The 27674-nt window shown below is 43.3% G+C and overlaps 1 protein-coding gene across 21 annotated transcripts in view; it reads right to left on the bottom strand.

The window, feature by feature from the left end:
- The window catches only part of ABLIM1 (actin binding LIM protein 1), a 327992-nt gene that overhangs the window by 186310 nt on the left and 114008 nt on the right, over positions 1-27674 (bottom strand). For 17 of the 21 annotated variants that reach the window (XM_043475351.1, XM_043475352.1, XM_043475357.1 and 14 more), the window contains exon 1: positions 25789-26065. The exons of 3 other annotated variants lie outside the window; for them this stretch is intronic. In XM_043475351.1, the coding sequence (XP_043331286.1) occupies positions 25789-26032 (244 nt within the window). In that variant the 5' untranslated portion in view covers positions 26033-26065. Of the gene's footprint in view, positions 1-4518; positions 4686-25788; positions 26066-27674 lie in introns of those variants that run through there. One more of the 21 variants, XM_043475363.1, reaches the window with a different exon arrangement.

Below are 27674 nucleotides of genomic sequence, written 5' to 3'. Positions count from 1 at the left end.
AGGTTGTTTCATAAGACAGTATATGAAGTCAGCAACTCCTGAGGGAGAGATGAACACTCTTTCTTAAGTCGTACAGGTGATAGATTGTTGTTTAATTTCTCTGGTGTTGACTTAGGTGCTCAGAGTAATTTGAGAAGAATTTACAGAAGGAATGGGCCTTTGAAAACCATTGTAAGGAAGCAGAACTTGAGTTAGGTCATGGGCAAATATGTAAAAGGAGACAATATGTATTTCTCACGGGGCAGGAGGGGCAGAATGACACCATGATGGAGATGGAAAATATATCCATGATTATTCAAATAGAAAAAATGGGGGGGGGGGTTGGAGCATAGGTACAATTAGTGCAGATTCTGCAGCCAGAACGGCCTGAGTAGAAAATCAGCTCTTCTACTTTTTGGCTAAGTGATCTCTGGCAAGTGTCTAAACTCCCATGAATCTCCTCTTTCTCATTTACTGAAAGGGAGGAGTGCCACTGACCCTAATGGGCTCAGAGATTAGAGGTGATGTATATAAAGCTGTCAATGCAAAGTTACTTCAATAACTGGCAGGTTTAATAATAATATTAAAAATAAAACAAGATTGGCTTAGATGGGGGAAGGGAGGAGGTAATTTAAGGACTTAGAGAGAATCCTCAATGATTAGCAGGAAGTGTTGAAGTTTACCTTGTCACTCATTTAGGTTTTTCACCTGGAAATATGATGACATCAGCATTCTAAGAGGATGGCTTTGGTGCCCGTCTGTAGGGCACATTTGAGTCCCAGCACACCACTGTTCTTAGAAGCTGCTAAGAAACAAGGTTGCCCCATGTGCGTGTGTCTGTGTCCCATACTCTGTGAGTTTGCGTGTCCCATACTGTGTGTGTGTGCGTGTGTGTGCGTGCGTGTGTGTGCGTGCGCGTCCCATACACTGGGATGTCAGGTGGACGGTGAACATCTCTCCATCAAGGATGAACTAGAATGAGTTTCACTGGGTCCTAGTCTACTTAAAAGAGCTTCCCTGGTGGCTCAGATGGTAAAGAATCTGCTTACAATGCAGGAGATCTGGGTTCAATCCCTGGGTTGGGAAGATCTCCCAGAGAAAGAAATGGCAACCCACTCCAGTATTCTTGCCTGGAGAATTCCATGCATGGAGGAGCCTGGCAGGCTACAGTCCATGATCACAAAGAGTTGGACACAACTGAGCAACTAACACTTTTCACTTTTCACTACCTTAAAAGCAAGCTGGGTCATCCAACAGTGGCAGAAAACTTCTGGGAAAAAAAAACAAACAAAAAATGATGTGCTCAACTGTAGAATTGTTTTCCGTGATGTGCCTCCCTCACTGCTGAATTTTTATCCTTCTTACATGAAGGATAAAACCTTTTCCAAACCCTAAGCTCCCTTATTATTTAAACAAACGAGTGTTTACATAACTTAATCTCTAATATTTGCTTATACTTGTTTTCTCTAACCCTAAGAAATAATAAATCCCCTTCATGTTTATTTTTAAAACTTGCACTAGGACACACATAAGCTAGAATTAAAGTTTTTAATGAGTAGACTAGGCCACTGGAGTTGGGTAGATGAAAGTGTATTCAGGAAGACAGATATTGACTGATAAACCCACAAAAATCTCTCCTGTCTCTTTGTTACAGGACACAGCAAGGTTAAGATGCTCTTGAATGCAAAACAGAGAAACAACTATTTCATGAAGATTCCCAGATCAACAAGGGTCTGTGACTAGAAGTGGGTGGGTGCCTGGTTGGGAGAGCAGAAGAGAATGAGGGTCAAAGTCGGTTGGCCAATGTCATCCCACACTTGCAGACCTGTGATCTGCCAGCAGGCTTTCTTTTGATCAGTGTCATGGAAACTTTATCCAGCAGAGAAAATGGCAGCACAAACCAGCGTGACCTAAACCATCTCCAAGTGATGAGCAACGGGGAACCTACGTCACTCCTTCAGAAGACATCCCGGGTTCCTCAGGATGGATGCTACCATGACGCAAGTTCACTCCAGGCTGATTTGTGTCTGCCCCAAGAGGAAGGAAGAAGCTGGAACTCTCTGGAAGCAAGAGGAAGCAGAGCGTACTGGAAAAGTCTCAGGATCAGGAGGCCACAGGTTCCAGATCTAGCTCTGACAGTGGGCCAAGCTGCTTCAACTCTGAGAATCTATGACGTGCAGGTGTCAAGCTATGAACTAGAAAATTAAAGATAGAGACACAGGGTTGCTTCTGAGAGGTTTCCTCTCTAGAGATGGAGCCAGTGGGTGATAAATGCAGACACTGAGCCATGTCCTCCTTTGATGGAACACAGAGGACGAGTCTCCTCTACGTTCTCCATCCACCCACGAGTATAATAAACCTGAACTTAGTCCAGTTACCTGCTGCGTGATTTTGAGCAATTCACTAACCCTTTCTGAAGCCCAGTTTTCCCAGGTCTAGGATGAGTGCCGGGACTGCAAGCGCTCCTGTGCCCTTCTGGCTTTAGAAGCTTTACTGAAATTCCTTTCTTTCCATGGAGGCCCTTGTTTTCCCACCAAAAACCCTGCCTTTCCCTGCTGTTGACTGAGGTCAATGCAATCAGGGAGCTGGGAGGCAGAAGTGGAGACTGACATGGACCTCAAAATAGAAAAGGAACAGCCTTTAATCAGTGGCTAAGGGCTTAGATAATACTAGTATGTGACCTCTTGGTGGCCTGTCCAAAGTGTTCTAGTCAGAAAGTGGTTACTGACTTGGAAAGCTAATGTGAACCCAGGCAATCCAAGCTTTGGGAAGTCTCTAATGACTTAAGAAGAGTTGCTATTTGGGGACTACTGACCTATAAAACATTCACCACGAACAGCAAGTCCAGGGCTTCCATGGGCCCCTGGGGGATGGAATTGGGAAGTGACCTTTGCAATCCCCTTTCCCATCATTCATAAATTACTCATATTGGTGAAACAAACTCAAAACCATTAGCAGTAGAGATCAGAGTCAGGTTGTTTCAGCTGTTGGGGAGGTAAAAATGAAGAGACCTGACCTTGATTAAATGTCAATGTCTTTATTTAGGGTTCCTGGTAGCACCCCAAAAAGAGAGGAAATATTATTAGAAGCACCTTTATTCTCACTAAATCATTTCATTCAATTACCCCTTAGTTGGTGTAAAACCAAAGCTAAACCCTGTGATTTATGAAAGATACATAGGCACAGAATGGACTGACCAGAAGCTGTTTCTCTTTGTGCTAAGGTGCGGCCCTAACATGGTTAGCTGTCATGATCCTATTCCTCCATCCATCCACTAGTATAATAAACCTGAATTGAGTTTCCAACAATAGGGATCAGTTTGAGTTCAGCATGTTCACCTCACATTTATTCCCTGTAGGGGCTTTAAGAGAAAGTAGACAAAGATAAATCACGGAAATGTTGAAGACAGCGCCCAAAGAGCAGACATCTGTGTTTATGGAGAAAAGTATGTCCACAGTCAGGAAATGTGGCAGAATACATCCAAGCTTACCAAAAAGCAAAATTCAGTGGTGGTTACTCACACTCTCAAATCATGTAGTGAAGGTCCTGAAGACATATTATTAAGAAAAAAAAATCGAGTCACAAAAAAATGACCAGAGAATGATCCTTTTTTAATACTTCTGTCTATCTATCTTTTTCCTTCTATAAGTTCTCGAAGGATACATACTATTAACAATTTTGCCTCAAGAGAAAAGGGGGAATTAAAGTGAACCGGATAGGGGCAAGGGGATTTCATCTTTCACTCTCTAATCTCCTGTGACACTGCACTTCCTTAACATAAGACATATTTATATGTTACTTGGATAACTAAAATCAAATACTGTTGTGCTCTTTTACATTTCCCAGACAAATGAATAAGTTAAATAACTATTCAATTCTGAAAAGTTTAACTTCCATTTCGGACCACGCCCAGTGCATAAATACTGTACACCTGTGCAGAGCGTGACCATCCTCTCCCTTTTCACATTCTTAAGACATGATTTGCCGCCCTTGACGAGTAACCCATCTTTTAAGGTGTTTGGAGGAGTGATTAGGGATGCCGCTGAAATGACAGGTTATTAGAGAGGCACACCTGGAACCTTAAAGACCGACCGCTTGGAACTTGGAGCTAAGCTTGGGCAGGTCCCAACACAGCCTAGACCTGGTAGAAGGGCCGTTTCATTACACATCTTTATTAATATTGATTTGGGTGGGGGTAAGTGAGGAAGAGTGAAGGCTAGGATGAAGGCAGGAAGGCAAGTCTCAAACACAACCAAAAATTCCAAATGCAATAGCAATCAAAAGAGACACACGCCCTGGGAGCTCGGCTGTGCAAACACTCCAGAAATAGGAATGCTCTTGGGACGCCCGGTTGCTAAATGAAAGATTCTTAATGAAGTAAGTCTCTGCTCTATGCAAACCCGGACTTCACAATACAGATTCTCACACCCAGAACATGTCTGCCTGGCTTTCCATTGATCGTCTCCCATTAGGTGGCCCAGCCCTGCAACGCCAGTGCAACTTCTGCAGCCATGCACAGGGATCGATATTTATAATTACCTTTCTCCTTCACCATGGTAACCGGTGCCTTTGGTGAGCAGCGCGAGAGGAAACAGGAACAAAGTCTAGGAGCCGGAGCGCCGCTGGGCAGACAGATCGGCTGCTGCAGAGGCTGCGAGGAAGCGCCCGGCCATCCACTCGCCGAGTCCGGGCTTCTTTCTAAAATCCCGCCCCCATCTCGAGGGCCGAGCTCGGGTGCCGCCCCAGCGATCGCCGCCAAGTGGTGGCCGCGCCCTGCTCGGGGACGCTGCCCTTCGGCCGGCGCAGCCACTCGTTACAGCTGCTGCTGTAACAAATGCAAAATTCCAGTGTCCTAAGCTCTGGTCACTGACACCACGTAGCATTCCTCGCGCCGGCAGAACGGGCATCAAAATGATCCCCGAGCACCGGCCCCCTCCCGGGGTCTGATAAATGATTGCCAGGAAGGGGTGGGTGGGCCGACGAGGGGCAGCCAGCGACTGTTCCAGTAAGTCAAACTAGTCAATTGTTAGCTTATTAGTTTCCTATGACTGCTGCTTTCTCAGATTCAGCTTCTCTCAAGACTAACTGAATCAATAAAATTAGCCTTAGTAGAAAAATAATGGGAGCGACGACTTCAAGTTCATGTCCTTCAACTTTTAAGGTCCTGGAGGCTCAATGATAATGAAAAATGAATAATGATGGTTGACTTCCCTTGTCCCCCTTTACCTGAAATGTGGAGCAGCGGGGAGAGGAGGGTGACAGACTGGGACAATGAGAGGGAGCCTGGGAAGAGGCTTTTTTCAGGATTCAGTCCCTCATCCAGGATCAAAGTAAAACTCTGACTTATCCTGTTAGGTAGGGTCTTGACTTTCCCCTTCTCCCCAATTATTTCGCGTTTTCTAGACAAGCCCTCTTGGTTCCCTATGTGTGAGGGAGGAGCCCTCCCAGCCCACAAAGCGAAGGGTAAACAGTCACACCCACGTCCCTCACCAGCCTAACCCTGATCCTGGCTTTCAATTTCTGACCCGCGGGAGCACAGGTCTGTCTGCAGGGAGCAGGTGACTTCCAGGGGGTGGAGTCACCAAGCCGCCCCCCCACCCCTTTGCAGCACCTGTCTCCCAAACCCAGATCGTTCACAGGCTCCCCACCGTGTGGGAGAGATGTGATGAGCAAGAGACACAAAGGCAGATGCTGCTGCTCTGGGAGAACAGCAGATGGACCATGCATCTTTCAGAACCAGAACGCACAGCCAGGATTAGACTGTTTTACTGCAAATATTGTACCGTGTTGGGTCTAAGAGAGCCGCGGTAACAGAAAGGAATGAAGTCAGGCAACCTGCCTCATCGTTGCCTCCGAGTTTGTTTAGAGCTGAGATGACACCGGGCGGGGCTGGTTTTCTGCAGGGTTACAGTGGCAAGATCAAGCGGCTGTGACATTCCTACATCTGTGATTCAGGGCTTTACTATTTAAAGCCTGGGCATCTCCGCCTGTAAGAAAGGGCGAAGGCCCCTCCACCCCTGGGTCGTCTTTCCTATGACACAAACTTCTCCCACAGCCCTCCCTTGCCCCCATCGCGGCCCCACAGGGTCATGTTTTTCCTAAGTCAGCGGCCAGCTGGAGAGTAAGCACTGAAGCGCCTTTAAGCGGCTTCTCTAACCTCCATTCATAAAGAAGAGTCTAGCATGAGAGCAGGGTGAACTCAGGGATGGGCGGGACTCAGGAGCAGGAAGAGAAGCCCTTTTCAACCCCCCAAATGTTCACGGCCAGCGCTGCACAGTCTCCTTGCCCCATCCCTAACGCCCCCAGAGCCCTCGTCGAGGAGACGCTGACAAGCAAAATGAAACTCAGCGAGCTAGAATTAGTTTGGCACTGTGCGCCTCGCAGGTGAACTTATTTTGTTATATTTTGGCTGCATAAATAGATTAGCATCTCACGGAGGCACTTCTCCCCAAGGCTTTCATGTCAATCGGTGCAAAGCTAAGGGAACAGAACTAACTCTGTCTTTCTCTCCCCCTCTCCCTCCCTCTCTTCCTAATGGAATTTGACAGTAAGACACCGTTGGGTTTCTAGCCCAAACCAAAGCATCATATAAATATTCCAGATACTATGAATGCAGTGAGTTCAATTTCTCTTTTATTCAGGTGACCGTTTTTAATCCTGAGATTTTAGTTTATTAACCAAACTGATCCCTTATTGCGGCTCTGAGCCTACCTGTCTACCTTTGTGGTTGAACTGCTCAGAAAGCCCAGCTGAGGGAGAATCTCCAGGAGCTTTGGGGACTAAGCCAGCAGAGTAACAGCTGGTGCCTATTCATTTTCAGAGGAGCCTTTTCCAAAGGAAAATACTACACAGTGGTTCAGAGAGATTTCTCCCCCCTCCCTTCTTGTATTTTCCATGGAAAGAATTTTCCTGTACCACAGTCAAAGTGAATGAGTCACCAGCATTTAGTTGCTAAATAACAGTCATATAGCTAAGGTCCCCCCCAACCCCCCAACAGTCAGACACTGCTACTTTGGGATAAAAGCCTCCACACTATACTTTTAAGATAACCAAAGAGGATATTACTACAGTTATTTTTGGAATGTGGCAGAGTAAAACCAAATTGTTTTTGTCTCCTTGCCCTCAGGGCCAAATAGTTAAGAGCTTTGAGAACAGAAGCAAAGCACAGATATTTTGTGCTTTATAGTTAGTTCAAGCTACTAGAAGTGCAGCAAAATAAATGAAAAAAGTTAAAAACTATACAGCTCATAAGACAACAGGACTTTTTATTATTATTTCTGGAGAAGATTTCCAAAGAACTTATCTCAATCTCATTCCACTCAGATGAGATAAGACTTCATAATGTAGACACCAACCCATGGGTTCATCTGTTGTTTTATTCTCTCAAACTGACTTGCCGCTGCCTTGTCATTCACCCATGGACTGAAGTCAGGGTTGTCCACAAGTGACCGAAGGACAGAAACCATTTCGTTGGAGAGAAAAGCTTTGTGAGCACACAGCTACTCTTGGCAAAAGTTCAAGAGTACATCACTTCCACAGTGCCTGCCTGCACGCTGTCGCTTCAGTTGTGTCTGACTCTTTGCATGGCTGTGGACTGTATGTCGCCCGCCAGGCTCTTCTGTCCTAGGGATTCTCCAGGCAAGAATGCTGGAGCGGGTTGCCATTTCCTTCTCCAGGGGATCTTTCCAACGCAGGGATCGAACCCACATCTCTTATGTCTCCTGTATTGACAGGTGGGTTCTTAACCACTAGCACCACCTGGGAAGCCCGTGCCAATTAAGAGGTAGTTGTGAAGATGAGAAAATAAGCAACTGGATGGCGTCCACGCCCTCACTGCTCTCTTCTCTACAGAGTCATGGGTTTCCAGTGGCTTATGCATCCACAAGGCAGGAATTTCCAGATCCCTCCATTGTGGTCCCCAGGAGCCCAGGCTTCCAGATACCCCTCAAAAGCTTTGGACTCATTGGCAAAAGAGTGCTCAAAATTCTTTCTAGCAGCATCTGGCTGAAAGAAAACTTGAGAATGAGTTTGTTATTTGCTTTCTACTTAATGTTTACATCTACCAATCTCACTGCAGACATTTATGGGGCATCGACGGTACACCAGGTCCTGGCCTGGTTATACCATAGCAGGAAGAGAGAGATCACTGCTCAGGAGTCGCTTACCATCAAGTGAAGGAGATGCTTATGCACAAGGACTCAACATGCTAGGAAGGTGCTAAGACAGAAGCCGGTACCCAGGACGCAGGGCAGTGCTGAGTCCAATTTGGGGGGTCAGCGGAGGCTCCTAAGAGGAATGAAGGGGCAAGACAGGGCTGCCAAATGAACAGAGGGGGGAAGATCATTCCAAGTGGAGTCACAGGGAAAGAAGGTATCAAGATCAGTGTTCACAAGGATTAGGGAGAGCCTCAAGCTAAGGCCTCAGTGGCAGGTCATGGAAGGTTCAGAAGGCCATGCTAAGGAATTTGAACCTTTGAAGGGATGTGATGAGAGCCTCAGACCTGAGCTACCTATTTCTTTACAGATTAGGTTCAAAAGACCATGGGTACATTTCAAAGTCTGCCACGATGTGTGTCCAATCATACTGCCTCCTTCCTACAAATTGGATTGTGTTGGTGTAGGCATGTCCAGTGTTTACCAGATTGTGCCCAGGTTGTCCCTATGTTCATTCATTTTTTTAAGAAAGAGCCGACTCATTGGAAAAGACTTTGATGTTGAGAAAGATTGACGGCAGGAAGAGAAGGGGGCAACAGAGGATGAGATGGTTGGATGGCATCACCAACTCCATGGACATGAGTTTGAGCAAACTCCAGGGGATATGAAGGACAGGGAAGCCTAGCACACTGCAATCAGGGGGTCACAAAGACTTGGACATGACTTAATGACTCAACAACAACAAATATTTCCCCGAAAACTAGAATAAAATGACAGTCACACAAATAGCTTTTTGAGTAGCACAAACCATTTGGGATTGACTTATCCTCCTGTAATAATGGCTTGATGTCCACAATGAGGCTGTGAGGGTTTCATACTTTTCCAGACTCCTGAGAGCACAGTCTGCAGACCTTCAGGAAGAAAAACACTAGGGGTGCTTTAAATGCATACACCTGCTCCCATCTAAGGTATGAAGATTCAGATTTTCTGGATAAGACTTGAGCTGCACCACCAGCTCCTTAAGTAATGAAGGACCACTGATTGGCCTAGCATACTGGCCTGTATCATCGAAAGTGACTGAGCATGTAATTCACAAACATAGCTATAGCCCATGCTGCCCCATCTAAAAAGCAACCCCCATCTTCTCAGTGGGCTGAAATAATAACTGTCATGACATTCGCTGTAATCTTCATGAAAATTTATTGGTAGTGATGATTCCAAAGTTTCCTACAGTCTGACACAAATTCCTAAATGTCTGATCCCTCTTGATCCTACCCTTAGGTCTTCAATGGAGAATTCTTAGGATTTTTTCCATGTGACTATCACAGAATTGATGCCCAGCAAAGTTCTTTTCCATGAGTTCTTCAAGTAGAATAATTTTACATTTGTATCCAAAATTTCTCTGTGGTCTTTCTCAGAAGTCAATTCTGAGTTTGGATCTAAGCAACAGATTGCAGCTTAAGAAAAATCACTAATGCATGTTAGTCACTCAGTTGTGTCTGACTCTTTGCAACACTATGGACAATAGCCCGCCAGGCTTCTCTGTCCATGGGATTCTCCAAGCAAGAATACTGGAGTGGATTGCCATTTCCTTCTTCAGGAGATCTTCCCAATCTAGGGATCAAACCTTGGTCTCCTGCATTGCAGGCAGATTTTTAAGCATCTGATCCACCAGGGAAGTGTATTTAAAACTGTCCATAAATAATCCACTATAGATATTAACTGCAGCAGGAATGTAAAAATCAGTCACTTTCCAACAAGTGTACTGAAAATGATTACTGGAATTCAAAGGATCTTTTGATAGTACAGAGAGTTTCATGGATTTTAGCCTAATTTCAGGCACATGAAAAGCTCACAAGAAGTACAAAAATAGCCCTGAAGTAGTTGGGGAAAAGCCTGTTTTTCCCCCGAACAATTTACTAGTGAGTTGGCAAAAAAGTTTGTTCGGGTTTTCTATACCTTCTTATGGAAAAACCAAAGTGAACTTCTTGGCCAATCCAATATTATTAGCTTTTTCTTTTCCCCTAATATTTTCTAGGTAGAAATACAGTACTGGGAAAGAAAACTGGTCACTTACTATCATCTGAAGCTGGGATGCATTTCCAAGCAACACCCTCTTCTTCCTGGTACTTCACGTCACCAGTGGGGCTTCCCAGGTGGCACAGAGGTAAAGAATCCACCTGCCAATGCAGGGGATGCAGTTTTTGATCCCTGGGTCAAAAAGATCCACTGGAGTAGGAAATGGCAACCCACTCTAGTATTCTTGCCTGGAAAATTCCGTGGATAGAGGAGCCTGGCAGACTATAGTCCCTGGGGTTACCAAGAGTTGGACACGACTGAGAGGCTGAGCATTGCACACGCATGACATGAGTGCTTCAAATATGATGACACTGCAGTGAAGCATTTATGTGTCTATTTTTGCAAAAGGTGAGCTCTCTGAGGGACGAGATCACATGTGAATATCTGAATTCACATAGTGACAGACACAAAGTAGGCACACAACATTTGATGAATTATAAGGAACAAATGTCACTGACTTACCACAGTAGGTCAAAATGCTGGCTAAGTGTTCATTTTTATATCAAAAAGACTGGTTTTGAAATCCCATTCAAGTAAATTAAAAGTAAATTCAGCCTCATACATAAATCAATTTAGTGGCTGCTTGAAAGTAATTGCCAAGATGCAAACCAGTAATTCACTTTGGGAGAAACAAGTTGAAAGGAACTTAACCAGGTAGCATTTTATGAAATCTCCTTTATAACTACTCCTAAATACCACCTTTCCCCCTCTTTTAACACATTTATTATTGATGTTAAATTATAGTAATTCCCAAAGTCAACCCCCAGGGAACAGTTATCTATGCCAAGCTTACTTCATACTAATTTTCTTTTCTTTCTTTTTTTACAACTTAATTTTTTATTGGTGTATAATTGCCTTACGATGTTGTGTGTTAGTTTCTGGTCTACAACAGTGTGAATCAGCTGTAAGTTAATTACCACTTTCGTTGTCATTTACAGGAAGCGGACTTCCTGGTGGCTCAGATGGTAAAGCATCTGTCTACAATGTGGGAGACCCAGGTTTGATCCCTGGGTCGGGAAGATCCCCTGGAGAAGGAAATGGCACCCCACTCCAGTACTCTTGCCTGGAAAATCCCATGGACAGAGGAGCCTGGTGGGCTACAGTCCATGGGGTCGCAAGGAGTCGGACACGACTGAGTGGCTCCACTTTATTATGTGTCAGCCACCATTCTGGTCTCTTTACAATCATTTATCACCTCATTTAATCCTCTTATTTTCTTTACACTCGAGGAAACAGGGTTGTCAGAATCCAAAGCCACGGGCTCTGCCTTTGCTTTGTTGGGTCTTCGTTTCCACAGAGGTCACAAGAGAGTCATCCTTTCCCTATGCCCAGACACACACACACACACACACACACACACACACACTTTTTTTAGTCAAGATGCACTCAATGTCTATCAACTTCTTTGGCATTTCTACAAGAAAATGATGTTGCATTTTGCCTCTGTAAAATGATCTTCTCTCCTGATACCTTATCCTTCGTTGGTGTTTGGACTTCTTATGATAGAGTCTGCAGGTGAATGGCATCATCTTGGCCTCTTGGGCTCATCTTTGGCTGGGCAGGGAAAGACGTTGTACTCAGATCCACATTCTCGGGTCTTTTAGGAAGCAGTTCCGTCATCCACCCTCTCTGATCATCCTCAAGAAATAGCATTCCTGCATGCATGCTCAGTTGCTCAGTCATGTCCTATTCTTCGTGACCCTATGGACTATAGCCTGCCAGGCTTCTCTGTCCATGGGATTTTCCAAGCAAGAATACTAGGGTGGGTTGCCACCGCAGCATGCCCTAGAATGTGCATTCATCCAAAAAGTAAAATAAAAACAGTTGAGCTAGTCAAGTGCAAAATTCCCACACTTCTGGAAAGAATGAAATACATATGCCTCTACAATCTATGAAATATAAATTGTGCAGTTTCAATGATTCCACAAATGAGTTCAGTGCTCTTATATTTGCATTCAAAATGAGCAGGGTATAGCTTAAACACGAAAGGTCAAAATTCTTGTCAACAATGTAAAATTTTACTTTATTTAGGACAATATTAGGTAGAATAGAAAACACTTTGACAAGGTGAGAAAGAGTCTGTGGAATAATGGAAAAAAACTTTATGTTGTAGAACTTTTAATGGCAGGGTTTCCCAGATGACACAATGGTAAAGAATCCACCTTCCAATGCAGGAGATGTAAGAGATGTGGGTTCGATCCCTGGGTTGGGAAGATTCCCCTAGAGGAGAAAATGGCAACCCACTCCAGCATTCTTACCTGGAAAATCCCACAGATAGAGGCGCCTTGGGGGCTACTTGCCCTCACCATTCCTCATCTATCCCCTCTTTTGAGTGGGCACTGGGCAATATGACTTCATGCCTTGGCCATGGCTCACTGGATCATAAGTGGACACTGGATGAGGCAGGGGGACCCACACCTCAGCTGGCCAAGCACTTGCAAGGTATATCCTATCTTAAGAAAGAGGATCTGGGTCAATTAGGTTTTCACTTCTGAGGATCTGAACTCTGAGTCATATAGAAAAGTCCCAGGCAGAAGCCAGTATTGTATTAAGAGATAAAGTATGACCAAGCAGCAACAGGCTTCCCAGAGATACCAAGATCCTGAGGAGTTAAAGAGGAAGCCAATGGGGAGGAAAGAGACTGGGACTGAACCTATTGTCCTGGGGCAGCCTAGAATCCTATGCTTCCTGAGGCCTGGCTGCTCAGGACTTCCTGGGTTCCTGAGCCCTCCCTATGTTCTTACACACATGCATTCCTCCTTCTTTTATTTTTTATTGGGATCATTTTTAAAGTTTCTATTGAATTTGTTACAATACTGTTTCTGTTTTACACTTTGGTGTTTGGGCCACAAGGCATATAGGATCTCAGCTCCCTGACCAGGGATCAAACCTACACCCCTTGCATTGGAAGGCGAAGTCTTAACCACTGGACCACCAGGGAAGTCCCCGATTCCTCCTTCTTTTGAATGCTGGTGTCTCCTTGGCTTTCGCTTCTAAACATCAAATCTGATTCCTGGAAACATCACAGTGAGTGAGTTAACGCCCCTGGAAGCAGCTTTCCATCAGTGACTGATGGGGAGATGGTAGACAAATACCCCAGCTTCCTTGTCCCTTGGCTGGGACATCCCTGGGGTGTATCTGCACTGTCTACCAGAGTTCCCAATCAATTAAGCCTTGGCTACCCACACTGGTAGCCAGCTTGATAATTCACCTTTCCCTGGCTTCACTCCCCTGTTATTGCTTCCCGAGATCATCTTTCAAATATATGGTTTGTCCTTGAATCCGTGTCTCCAGGTCTGATTGGAGGGTGGGGGGGAGTTTCAACACAAAACAGAATCTAGGTTATCTATACTTTTATGCTTAAAAAGAAAGAAAAATTAGTCTTGATCCACTGGTTACTTTCTAGTCCTTTGCTTTAGATGGTAGAGACAGATTCTAGAACAATACCCTGAAGAGACCAAATTTGCTCATCAGACAGAATGCATGATTTTTTTCTCAAGAGAACCAGTGATTAATTAGATCATTTTTTGTACAAACACAATGAATTTATATGCACACACACTGTGCTCAAGTGCTTCTTCCTTTAAACATGTAAACAAGGCTACTAAGATTAATTCTGGTTACAGGGATCAGAACTAAGAACTGCCTCATAAATCAATATGCCCCTAAGTGCCTTTTAAGCCTGTAGGTATATTTTAGGGGGAAGGATGTGATTTATGAAATTTATCAAGCTCTGTAGGAATGAGTCATTTTATAATATTATTCTACTGTATTTCCATATATACTTGGGCTTTCATTTTAAAAATTTAAATAGTTTCACATTGCTACAATTCCACCAAAGACTGTGCTAGTACTATATGCCATATGCCACATTGGCTGTATTTCTGAAAGCAGTATAGAAGGTAGTTTTATTCCTTTCCTCCCCTCTCACCATCCCCCAGCAAGATAGAAACGCCCTGCATATGCATAGGATTTGTTGGGGTTTGGGGAGATTGGAGGGGGGACAGGAAGGGAAATATTTAGAATTTAAATTTCCCTTGGTACTGGATCTGGATCCCACAATATATTTTTCCCGTCCTGAACAAAACATACTAAGAGTGCTGAGCATTTACCAACATGCTTCATTGACTATTGGGCTTCCCTTGTGGCTCAGCTGGTGAAGAATCTGCCTGCAATGCCAGAGACCAGGGTTCAATCCCCAGGTTGGAAAGATCCCCTAGAGAAGGGAAAGGCTACCCTCTCCAGTAATCTGGCCTGGAGAATTCTATGGACTGTATAGTCCATGGGGTTGCAAAGAGTCGGAACTCGACTGAGTGACTTTAACTTTCATTGACTATTAAATTTACGCATGGAAAAAAGTAAGGAGGCTATAAAAACAGTATGAAGTCAGAGCATCATACAATTGAAGGCAAAGTGGGCAAAATTCTTTGAAGAACGAAAAGAAATTACCACTGATTCACTAATTATGCTAAAAATATTTACTGAACATCTACAATACACAAAACTTCATAAAGCTTCATAAAGTTGACAGTGAAATATAGATCAAAGATGCCTAGATTAAGCCCTCATTGAGCTTACAGTCTAGTAAGACAAGTAGCACAAGTACTGAAATAACTTAAAAAGGAGGTAGAAAGGGATGGGAATCAGAAATACTGAGAAAATGCTATAAAGTTTTGAAAAATACTTGCCATTTAGCAAAAAAGATAAGAGAAAGTTTCAAGTATTAATAGAATGTGGTCCTCCCAAAATATAGGAGGAGTTACAGAAAGTTGGTTGAGCTCTGCATCTTTTCACCAGTTGCTATGGATAGAAAATGAACTGGACTACTCCTGGTATCCAGATAAAAGAGGAAACCAAGAAATTTGTTGAAAGTACCTATTTGCATTCTCTTTAAACTCTTAAAATAGATCAACTGAACCATGATCTATGCAAGATCAAGTTCAGTTGAAGTATTACTAAAAAAAAGTAACATCACATAGTATTTCTACCAGTGATAATATTGCAGCAATGGATGACCTCAGCAATAGGGCAGTTATTTACTAAGTAGCCAGTACCCCTGCCACTGGTTTCTTTCTTGGTTTCCTCTTTTATCTGGATACCAGGAGTAGTCCTGGTATCCAGGGCTAGCTACCAAGTGCAGCCCTTGCAGATTTGGAGCCTCGCTTCAAGGACAAGTCTGGCCCAAGGAAAAGGTAACAGATGAACCTATGCAGCTGCATACTAGGATCACATGATAGCATTTCAGGGAAAACAGTGATAGGAAACAGAACTGGGAATTGTCCTGCACAAAGAGCAAATGCTAAATAGCCTAGAATATTCTAGTGAAGTCAAAAATGACCTGACAGCATGATCTGGGGCGAGCCAGGCAGAAAGGGAGAAAGCTGGTTGCTGGCAGTGGCTCTAACTATTTTAATTTAATAACTATTTTAACCATTTTATTTTAATTTTCTTCCCATCTTTATCTCTGGGGGCCTCTTTTGTGTCATGAGAATTCTCCCTTTCCACTGCACCACATGCAAACCTCTGTGAGTGGGATTTTTCTGGGCACTGTGAGTCAGAACATCTCTGACATCCTCTGATTCATTTCAGTTGCTATCTATGGCTACAGAACTTGGAGGAGGAAAGATCTTTTAACAGTAACCAAACAAAATTTAGAGGCTATCCTAAGGCACCTGCAGAGGAATAACAAAACCAGCTAACTAATGTCATCGAGTAATGAGCCCATCTTCCTTTACCTAATGTGTTTGCAGACCTTTGAGTTATAGGGATAGGATCTTACCTGGTGGCCCAGTAGCTAAGACTCTGTGTTCCCAATGCAGGGGGACCAGGGTTCTATCCCTGGTCAAGGAACTAGATCCCACATGCTGCAACTAAGAGTTCCTGTGCCACAACTAAAGATCCTATATGCCACAATTAAGACACAGCACAGCCAAATACGTAAGTAAACATTAAAAAAATTGTAGGGATATACAAGGTTTTGAAGATTAAGGTACAGGGTACAAACAGGTATGAATGTAAAAATGAGATTTTTCACTAGAGAAAACTGGTTATTTCATATTTGGGGGAAAATTCTGACTTAATTTGAAATTATGTTAAGGGCAATTTTAATCAAAATAGTGTTTTCCCACTGGGGAAAAACAGTCTGACAGTTCCTCAAAAAGTTAAACACAGAGTTAACAGGGACTTCCCTGGCGGTCCAGTGGTTAAGACTCTCTGCTCCCAGTGCAGGCTGCACGGGTTTGATCCCTGGTCAGGGAACTAAGATCCTGCGTTTCACATGACATGGCCCCAACAAGCAACAACAACAACAACAACAGCGATAACATATGACCCAGCAATTCCACTCGTGCGTATTCTAAGAAAAGGGAAAACATACGTCTTATGTCCATACAAAAAGTTGCATACATGTGTTCATACCAGCATTATTCATAATACCCGAGAGCAGAAACAACCCAATGTCCATCAGCTGATGAATAAATACAGTGTGGTATATCCATACAATGGAATGTTGCTCATCCACAAAAAAGGAATGAAGTAGTGATACATGCTACAACATCAGTGAACTGTGAAAACATTATGCTAAGCGAAAGCAGCCACAGTACAAAAGGTCACTTGCTATGTAATTCCAATTATAAGAAATGTCCAGAATAGGCAAATCCAGAGAGACAGAAAATAGACCAGGAGTTCCCAAGGGCTGGAGAGCGTTGGTAACAGGGGTGACTGCTAATGGTTACAGGGTCATTTTTTGGGGCGATGAAATTAGATGGTGGTGATGTTTGTACAACTTTGTGAATATACTAAATACCGCAGAATTGTACATGATATAATGGTATATTTTTATGGCATGTGAATTACATCAATTTTTAAATGTATGAAATATGTTTATTCACCAAGCACAGAATATATTATATACTACAGAAACAAAGCCCGCTAAAACCATTTTCTTGCAAATAAGAACTTGGCAAAGAGAGATACACAGACAGACAGATAGAACCAAGCATGTTGTTGTTCAGTCGCTAAGTCATGTACAATTCTTTGTGACCCCATGGATTGTAGCCCACCAGGTTCCTCTGTCCATACGATTTCCCAGGCAAGGATACTGGAGTGGGTTGCCAAGCATAAGAGTGCATAAAGGTGTAAATACTTTTCCATAAATGGGCATTTGTGTGATACTCCCCAAAGAAGGGACGTCTTGAGAAGATTCAAAGGAAAGTTTCACCTGAGGTGAATCTCAAACTAAACTAAGACAATTTTTGGTAACCCATTGGTCTTCTCTTTTGTAGTGTTAAGCAGAGAGAAAGAAGGCCAGTTCTTCACTTAATTCCACCACTAATTATCTAACAGACCTGGCGAAAGTCATTTCACTTCTCTGGACCTCAGTCTCCCACTCCCGGAAGGAAGATGTTGATGTCAAACTTTTATTTCCATATTTAGGAAACATCTAGAATTCTAAGGCATACCATAGTCCTTCTAGAGTTCTGACATATTAGTTTGAAGGGTCCATGAATTCTGATTCTACAGAGGATTTCTCCAACGTGTTAAGTGTGGTACCTTCTGGAAGTACAGAAAGAAATCACCACTCTCCTGGCTACATCAAGAACAGTAAGCAGACTATGCAGCTGCCTTCCTATTTGGCTGCCTTCATTATGCATCCAAGGGTCATTCCAGATTCATGGCTGATTTACCAAGGTAACAGGCATCTACAATGATAAACACTGGGTCCTACCCCAGATTCACTAGGATCAAATGATGCTTAATCAGGGGTTTCTATGAAGGCAGGCCACTCTTAGGAAGAATCAAAAAAATTTTTAAGCCAGGAAAAAATATCTGAATACTAAACAATAAAACAGATTTTCTTATTCTCTGACTTCAAATAAAATCAGTTTTTAAGTATATATAATTAAAACTAATGGGAGCATTTCAGCATATTCAGTTACTCAAGGAAGCAAATTAGATGGGAACATTTTCCTGTGAAAATAAGTTACTCATCCACATTCCTAGACCTAAAAACTAAATAAATAGAATCAAAGAAACACATCAAAACATTAAGGCTAGACCAAGCAGAGAGAGGCAGTGAATAAAGTGAAAAATGTCTTCTATCTTTATTCTTTTTAATCTCATTTCATTGGGATATTTTCTTTCTACTTATACTCTGGGTATGTCTATTTTGCAGCTCAAATCCTACTTTCTATTTCCCTGGCCACCCCCAGGTCCAGGTTATCTTGCCTTGCTTGGAAAACTAATTGCATTTGTTACCTAAGACTTTATTTTGCTTCTCCCACATTTTGAGCAGGAGAGAAGAGGAAAGAGGGAAAAAGTTCTTGAGAAGCTACTAATGCTAGTTTATCCTCTTCTTTCATATTTCTATTTTATTTTAGTCCTCACACCATTACAGCTATGTAGGTAGTATTATCCACATTTGACAAGGGATAAAACTAAGGCTCAAAAACATCAAGTATTGCGTCCAAGTCACAACATCTAAAACAAGCGGTGCTGGACTTTGAACTTGGCAGGGTGGCCTGACCCCACAGCCCCGGAACTTGCAGTCACTGCACCAAACTGCTTCTTCTGGCCTCAGCTACTTGAAGGGAGGGGATAATTTTATGCCCGCTGTATTCTAACATAGTGATTTGATTTCTACAAGCATCAATTTATTCCTTTACTCATATACTTAACAGTCTTTTTCCACGCCAGGTACTATCATAGAGTAAAAATAGAAATGCGGCTCCCTCCACACTCTCAGAGAGGACCTCACAGTCTGCTAAATAAGACAGGCCTATAAACAGGCAGCTCTAACAGAGCTCTCACAGAGTTTACGCCTGGGATACTGTACATCCCAGAGAGGATGAGGCAAGAGGTAAGACAAGCCTTCCCAGAGGAGGAACAGCTTAAAGCAAACTCCACCTGAGAGTCAGAGGAACCAGGAAGGCTACACTAGGCAGCAGAACATAACACAGTGAGACCCAAGGTGAAAATTTTGGCCCTTGAGACGTCTGTGACAAAGACATCTGCTGTGAGTGTTGTTGGGGGTGGGGTAATGGTTGAACGTGGTAGAAAGGCAGGCTCTGACCATCAAGGGCTTGAAACTCTGATTCTGGGAAATATGATTAAACTAATGGAACAAGAGCTTTGGGAAGTTAACAGGGGTTATAGATAACTATAAATCAACAAAAAAATGCTGGCTGTCTAACACTTTGCATGCATGCTAAGTCGCTTCAGTCAAGTCCGACTCTGCAACCCCATGGACTGTGTCGCCTGCCATGCTCCTCTGTCCATGGGATCCTCCAGGCAAGAATACTGGAGTGGATTGTCATTTCCCCCTCCAGGGGATCTTCCCAACCCAGGGATGGAACCTGCATTACAGACAGAACTCCTGCAGCCCGGGCGTTACAGACAGACTCTTAACTGCTGAGCCAGTGGGGAAGCCCTGTCTAATGATTTACCACAGATTAACAGCTGAAAACCTAATCTCTCCTTCCATGCCCACCCAAGATTTAGAAGAAACCACTCATTATCCTTTCCCACCTCAAGAGACTAGGGAACCACTTCCCATCAACAAACGACGAGGCCCTGGTGGCCGGGTGTGATGGAGGGACTGAGCCCATGACTGAGGGCATCGCCTTGCCAACGCCAGGTTCCTGTCACTGCCCGTGTCCAGACAGCCACTCGTGTAGCTGGCAGCGAGGACAGCAGGGCTGACGGGAGGAACCAGATACTGCTCCTTGTCACATCTTATGGGAAACATCATTTTTCATGGCCAGAAGTCAAACACCTCTCTCAGATTCAAGGTGGGGTGGGTAGGGGTCTTCACCATTGAGTCAGATTTGCCAAGTATTTAAAACATTTTTCCCAAAGAGCATCTCAATAACACCAGGAAGAGGCAATAGAAAAGCCCCACGGAGCTTTGGGAGGAACACTCCTCAAACTGTGGACAACAAAGTCCCTTTTTAGCCTTTGACAGTGCCCGAGATCTTCCCCTGGCCCTTTGAAATCAATGTCTGATCCATGGGGACGGGACTGAAGACAGCAAATGGGATGAAAGGGACATGAAAAGAAAGTCAGAGAACCACATGAGTTACCTGCCACGAACATATAACAAAACAGGAAACGACAATGTATTAATCGCTTATGATGTTCTCTCAGTTACATGGTCAATCTCAGTATACTGGAGTGGGTAGCCTTTCCCTTCTCCAGGGGATCTTCCCAACTCAGGGAGAGAACGAAGGTCTTCTGCATTGCAGGCAGATTCTTTACCAGCTGAGCCACAAGGGAAGCCCTTTAGGGAGACAGACCATTCCAAATGAAGACAATCCCTAAGAGCGGTACAGAAGATAATAGGGGGGACATAGCAGGTCCCTGATCCAGAGCAAAATCCCCTTCTATTTTAGGGGATATGAACTGCTTTACCAGGGAGGGGACTGTTTTGGTCAATTCTGTTTTGGTCACTGGTATTCAGTCCAGAACTTTCTGCTTTGGGATGTAGACTCAGCTGACAACATAATCATTGAATCCTTTCATTATAACCTTAGGGCTTTTGATAATGGTGCTAGTCTCTTCTTGTTTGTTTGCTGAGAAGGTAATTGCCCTAAATATGCCTCTTTCATTTGTAGTGGACCCAAAAGCTCAGGAGGTCAGAGAAAAACACAGGTTCAGAAACTTACTCTAAGTTCCCACTGGAAGGTGAGGAAAAATGAACTAGGAAAAAGAAATGCTTGCTAAATTTCCTGGAAAAGTCACTTTATTTGATAAGAGTATCTTCATATCTGAGTTATTAAAGTACTTCATCAGCACCATTATTTACAAAATTTAACTGTGCCAATGATTAGCAATTTCTATGGACGACCTGACCTTAAGCTCCCAGGTTGAGGCTTTACAGGAGCATGGTTTAAGACCATGAACCTGTGTGTCAGGCCAACCTGAGTCCAAATCTAGCTCTTTCACTTAGTACCTACGTGACTTTTAGCACGTTTCTTAACTGCATATGCCTCACTCTCCTCATCTGTAAAATGAAAGTAGTACTTACTTTGTTGAGTTTTTAAGAATGTTAAATGGGGAAAGTTATAAAGCACTTGGCACAATGTCGGACACTAGCAGGCCCTCAATGAATGACCCTGGTTCTAGAATGGTATGGCAGCCATGATCAGAGATACAACCAGATCCACATGTAGAAGCTATTTTTCACGTTCACTGTGTCTACACATCCAGGTTCTTGCCAATTCCTTTCCTGTTCTGAAATGGGGAAAACAGTTCCTTCTCTAGTGACTTCCGGGGGTTGTTTTGAGCATGACAAAGGAGAGAGACACATAGGTGGAGCCCGAACAGCTCAAAACAGGAGGGAGTACCAGACAAAAACAGGAAGTTGCGGCATCTTGAGGTCCTTCTGGCAGCTGCAGGAGCCTCTGCCAAATATCCCTGAGTGTCCTGTCAGGAGCCGCCCCTGAGCATTGTGGGGTTTTGCACACAGGAACACATAAAACTACAGGAGGAGGGGCTTCCTTCAAGCACCTGTCCTAAACAGGATACTCCAAACTCACATAGTGGCTTCCTGGGAACCCCACTTCCTGTGCTGTGTATATACTCCTGGGCCCCAGCACCACTGGAAACTGGACTTCTACTGGTTTCCAGCCATGGAAGACAAACAATAGAAACCATTGCTTTCAAAATAAAGAGTGATTTTATTGTACTTTTACTATAGTTAAAATTTAGTGGGAGCTTGTGTGTGTCACTATAGCAAACACCTCTGATGTGCATGTTCTCATTTAATCCTTATAATCAATGCTGCCCTTAGACTCAAGCAAGCACAGGCCCTGGCCCTAAACCATACCTTCCTCAGAAATGTCTAATTCCCCATCATGAAGCTGCAGAACCAACACTGGAACTGGAATTATTATTATATAAACAATAAACATCTTTATGTTTTAAAAAAACTAAGTCCCTAGAGAATGAACTTATGGTTGCTGGGTTTGAGGGGAAAATGGAGGAAAGGAACAGTTAGGGAGTTTGGAACAGACACATATGCACTGCCAAATTTAAAATGGATAACCAAAAAGAACCTACTGTATAGCACATGGAACTCTGCTCAATGTTATGTGGCAACCTGGATGGGATGGGAGTTTGGGGGACAATATATAAATGTATATGTATGGTTTAGTCCTTTTACTGTTCATCTGAAACTATCACTGCATTGTTATAGGCTATATCCCAATACAGGGGCTTCCTTGGTGGTTCGGCTGGTAAAGAACTTGCCTGCCAATGCAGGAGACACAAGAGACAGGGGTTTGATCCTTTCCCTTGGAAAGATTCCCTGGAGAAGGAAATAGCAACCCACTCCAGTATTCTTGCCTGGGAAGATCCATGGACAGAGGAGCCCAGTAGGCAACAGTCCATAGGGTCACAAAGCGTTGGACATGACTGAATGCACATGCACACACATACCCCAATACAAAATAAAAAGTTTTTTAAATATAAAGAGATAGGAGGAAAAATGTATCTAAGTCTCTTCCTGGTGCCTGGGACCAGCTGGGGCCAGCACTACTATCCAGGCAGGGCAGTCCAGCCTCCTCTTTGGAGCTCTCTCTGATGATCCTCTGTGTCCCTCCCATGCTGTGCAGGGGGTTGACCAGATGTCTAGAGGCACTCTAGCCAACCAGAGCTATGGAGTCAGCTCAATTCCAGGAGGGGAATTTGGTGAACAATCACTCTCTGAGGCTGGCATGGTGTTTCTTTACCATGATTGAGCAGGGTTGGACTGCTGACCCATTGACTTGGGGGTGACTAAAATTGTTTATATAAACAGGGTCTCCACAAAAACTATTTGCCCAGGAACTCATATGCCCTGGGGATGGACCTGCTCATAGCAATCATGTGAAGTGCACATTCCGCTGCATACCTTACAGATGGGGAAACTGTCACTTGGAGACATTAATTTCCCAAAAACAACACATTGAATAAGTTGAAGAGTTGAAACTCAAATTCTGAAATGTCCAATCCCAAAGCCACACACTGAACTAATTCCCCAGATTTCTTTATCTGCCCCCAATAGGATACCAATACCCTAGAGAAGGTTAGATTTTCCTTTATCCAGGCTCTCTTTGATACTTTTTATTCTGTTGTTCCCCTGTGATTGAAACTACTGACAAGCTATTGTCCAGCACACTCTCCTTTAGCCACAGGTTACCTGGTCTCCTCCTGACTTCCTGCCTTCTCTACTGGCAGACCTTATCTCTTTCATGAGCATCAACAGCTCATTCCAGAAACATTTTATTTGAATCTCTTTTAGTAGAGTCACTGAACAGAAGCACCAAATTCATTCGTAATTGTTAGCTCCAGAGGAAAGCTACATGTTTTGTTTTTACCCCTAATTGATGAATTAACCTTTCTAATTCAATAAAGGGACTGTAGGTATCCACCAGCATGGGAATCCAATATTTAAGAGAGGTGCCCTAAACTAGTGCAATATGCATGGTCAGCTGGCTCTGAACCAATTTCTCCTAGATTGGCCTGTAAGAGACCTGAGGGCAGAAGTCATGGTTTCCCTATCCCTACTCCTTGCTTCCCTGAAAAGGATGAGCCTGGAGTAGTGAAATCAAGACTGTTAAAGAGGGAGAGAGTCAAAGAGCTGTCAGTATCTGTCAGATCAGTATCCTATCCTGCCTTAACACTGACTTCTTAGCCAGCCTCTCGGTGAATTGCATGATGTATGAACTGTATCTCAATTTGTTGTTGTTCAGTCACTCAATCGTGTCTGACTCTTTGCAACCCCATGGACTGTAGCACGCCAGGCTTCCCTGTCCTTCACTATCTTCAGGAGTTTACTCAAACTCATGTCCATTGAGTCAATGATGCCATCCAACCATCTCATCCTCTGTTGTCCCTTTATCGTCCTGCCTTCAATCTTTCCCAGCATCAGGGTCTTTTCCAATGAGTCAGTTCTTCACATCAGGTGGCCCAAGTATTGGAGCTTCAGCTTCAGCATCAATCCTTCCAGTGAATATTCAGGACTGATTTCCTTTAGGATGGACTGGTTTGATCTCCTTGCAGTCCAAGGGACTCTCAAGAGTCTTCTCCAACACCACAGTTCAAAAGCATCAATTCTTCAGTGCTCAGTCTTCTTTATGGTTCAACTCTCACATCCATACATGACTACTGGAAAAACCATAGCTTTGACTAGACATACCTTTGTCAGCAAAGCAATGCCTCTGATTTTTAATATACTGTCTAGGTTTGTCATAGCTTTCCTTCCAAGGAACAAGAATCTCAATAAAGCTCAATAAAGCATCTCAATATCTCAATAAAGCTGTTCAAAAATTAATTGAAAACAGAACACCCTAGTATTGGTTAACTCCCTTCCCTGACCTAGCCTTAATCCAATCCTACCATCCTCTCTAGCAAAGAATTATCAGGTATATATTCTGTTTTCTTGCTCTTTGAGGTCATCTTGACATGTTTATAGGGACCATGTCTAATAGCCTTCTGCTTCCTATACAAATTCTAGTAATGATTTTGACAAGGAGTGAGCACTTGGGTAGGTGTCATCTTCTCAATAAAGAAATCATAATTTCCAAGTCTGAGAACTCTTAAGTGTAATAACTCTTGTCCTCAGACTGGGCTTTCTCAACTTCTTTCCCAGGCCAATGGATGAGCGACCACTTTCTAATAAGCTTCACTGAAAAGAAGCCTCAACAAGTTCTCTCAACATTTTGCATCCTTTCTTTTTCTTTTATACCTAAGGCAGTTAACATAATTTAGACCTCAACTTCACTTAGGTCCTATTTTACTAGTAGTAATCTGTTGCCTTGACTATTTCTTTTCCATTCATTCTGTATTATATGAAAGAAAATCATCTCTCAATAAAGAGATTTCTTTTCCAACTCTTTGAAACCTGATGGACTGTGTAGCCTGCCAGTCTCCTCTGCCCATGGAATTCTCCAGGCAAGAATACTGCAGCAGGTTACTATTTCCTATTCCAAGGGATCTTTCCAACCCAAGGGATCGAACCCACATCTCTCACATCTCTTACCTTGGCAGCTGGATTCTTTACCACTGTGCCACCTGGGAAGCCCCCTTTTCCATCACACTTCCTGTTATAGACTGTTATTAGTACAAAGAGCTGAGTCATTGGAAAAGACCCTGATGCTGGGAAAGATTGAGGGCAGGAGGAGAAGGGGACGACAGAGGATGAGATGGTTGGATGGTACTGCTGACTCAATGGACATGAGTTTGAGCAAATTCCAGGAGCTAGTGAAGGACAGGGAAGCCTGGCATGCTGCAGTTCATGGGGTCACAAAGACTCGGACATGACTGAGTAACTGAACTACAACAAACTACCAAGTTTGGAAAGAGTCATATTTATTACTGAGATCATAAAATCACCGACGAAAATACCCTCAGAATTTAGTTCCATGACTGTACTTATGTTACACTCTCCATTCTTCCCACCCTCACCCCATTAATTATATATCCAGGATAGTGTTCCTTTTGAAGAATACATAATGGAAGAATGGTTCTAGACCGTACTGTATTACTTATGCCAAACACAAAACAAAGAGCTGTGTCCAGAGTGGACTCTTTTACTTACCAAGAGGATCAAGATTGCTCAACAAGTGCTCAAACGTGCATCGGACATCAGGAGGTAGATACAGCAAATGAGTGATAGTGGCCCGCCTGTGAGCAGGGGCAGGGCTCCCAGGGAAACTCACATCCTCGACAACCAGTCTCCTTTTGTACGAGCCCCTGCTGCTGGTTTTCTCCGACGAGGTGGCTTTGCCTTTCCCCGAGTTGCACAATTTCCCCAGAGACTTTAAACCAAGGAAACAAGGCATCTTGGCACAGATTGCAAAGAAATGAGAAATAGATACCAGGCTCCCAAGAAGCTGTGCTTCTCCACCACTCTCCTGACTCCTTATTGTTTCTTTCCTCTCACTGCCCAGCAAAGAAGATTAAGGAAGATGTATTTAAGTGATTACCTTCAAGGGCTTAGGTACAGCTCTGTATACACAGATGATCAGGTTAAAAAAAAAAAAAAATGACTACCAGGAACTCAAGACTATGTTAGTCTGAGACATGAATGAATATTTAAAAATCGGATTACTATCCAGAGCAAGAGAAAGGCCATAGCTTCAATAGCAAAAAGGATTCACCCACAGACATTCCTAGGATATTCAATATCATCTGGTAAGAGTGCTGCGAATAGGTATATCTATTGATATGAATCTAAAAATACATATCAGAAAAAATTCAGGATAATAACTCCAAGTTCTCTCGTGTTTCAGCTCTCATGGAGGAGAGAGCTCAGGAAAAGTTCTTCAGCTGCAACTAATAGCCAAGCTAGCTCCAGGCCACAGTAAATAATCCTTCTCATTTTCTACAGGGAAACTCCTCCCCTCCCCCTGGTGTCATGAAAATCCTTCAGCCTCCTTCCATTAATCCAGTGGTAATAATATCCTTTTTTGTTTGTTTGTTTGTTTGTTTTTTTTGGTAATAATATTCTTAACATTGTTTCACATGTTTTCTGCTACTGCAGAATCTCTAGCAGAATCACATGATGAGAGAGAATTACCATGAGGGTGGCTGCATGAATTAATAAAGTTATAAGCGAGCAGCAGCAAAATGCAATTAGGCTGCTGATTACAAAGCAGCAAAGGTACAAACCCTGATAATGAGTATTTACCCTTGACATCCACTCAGTCGGGTTAATAAGCACATGTGACCTTCCATACCACACAAGAGTCACAAGTCAGCATGAATAAAACCACACTCCTCCTGTTGTTGGGATATTATATTCTAATAGCATTTTCTTTTCAATAAAACCCTTACACACTTTAAACAGGATAGAATTATAGAGCTGGAAGGGTCTTCAAAGATAAGCTATTCCAATGGTTCACAAATATCACTGCACGCAAGAATTTTCTCTAGAACTTCTGAAAAATACAGAGACTGGGGCACCAGCTCAGACCTCTAAATGAGATTCTTTGCAGGCGAGGCCCAGTATTACTCAAAATTCCCCAGATCAGGACCGACATTCAGAAAACAGGGATCTTCTCCAGCCCTTTAATTTTAAGGTGCAGAAGGTAAGCCTTAAGGATGCTAACTGGCTTTCCCAGGACAACACAGCACACCCAGGATGGAGTCAGGTCTCCTGACTCCTAAGCTATAACTGTTTCTATCACCGGCATCAGGTCTTTCCATAAAGCTATAGAGGGATGAAGCAGAGAAAAGAATTATTTGCTTCTTTTATTGAGGAGAGTGAAAAAGCTGCCTTGAAACTCAACATTAAAAAAAAAAAAAGATCATGGCATCTGGACCCATCACTTCATGGCAAAGATATGAGGAAAAAGTGGAAGCATTGACAGATTTTATTTTCTTGGGCTCCAAAATCACACAGCAGATGGTGACTGCAGCCACAAAATTAAAAGACGCTTGCTCCTTGGAAGGAAACCTATGACAAACCTAGACAGTATAATA

Source organism: Cervus canadensis, chromosome 8, assembly GCF_019320065.1.
Source record: "Cervus canadensis isolate Bull #8, Minnesota chromosome 8, ASM1932006v1, whole genome shotgun sequence".
NCBI lineage: Eukaryota > Metazoa > Chordata > Mammalia > Artiodactyla > Cervidae > Cervus > Cervus canadensis.
The sequence above is the reverse complement of the archived record's forward strand: the minus strand, read 5'-3'. Positions and strand labels throughout refer to the sequence as shown.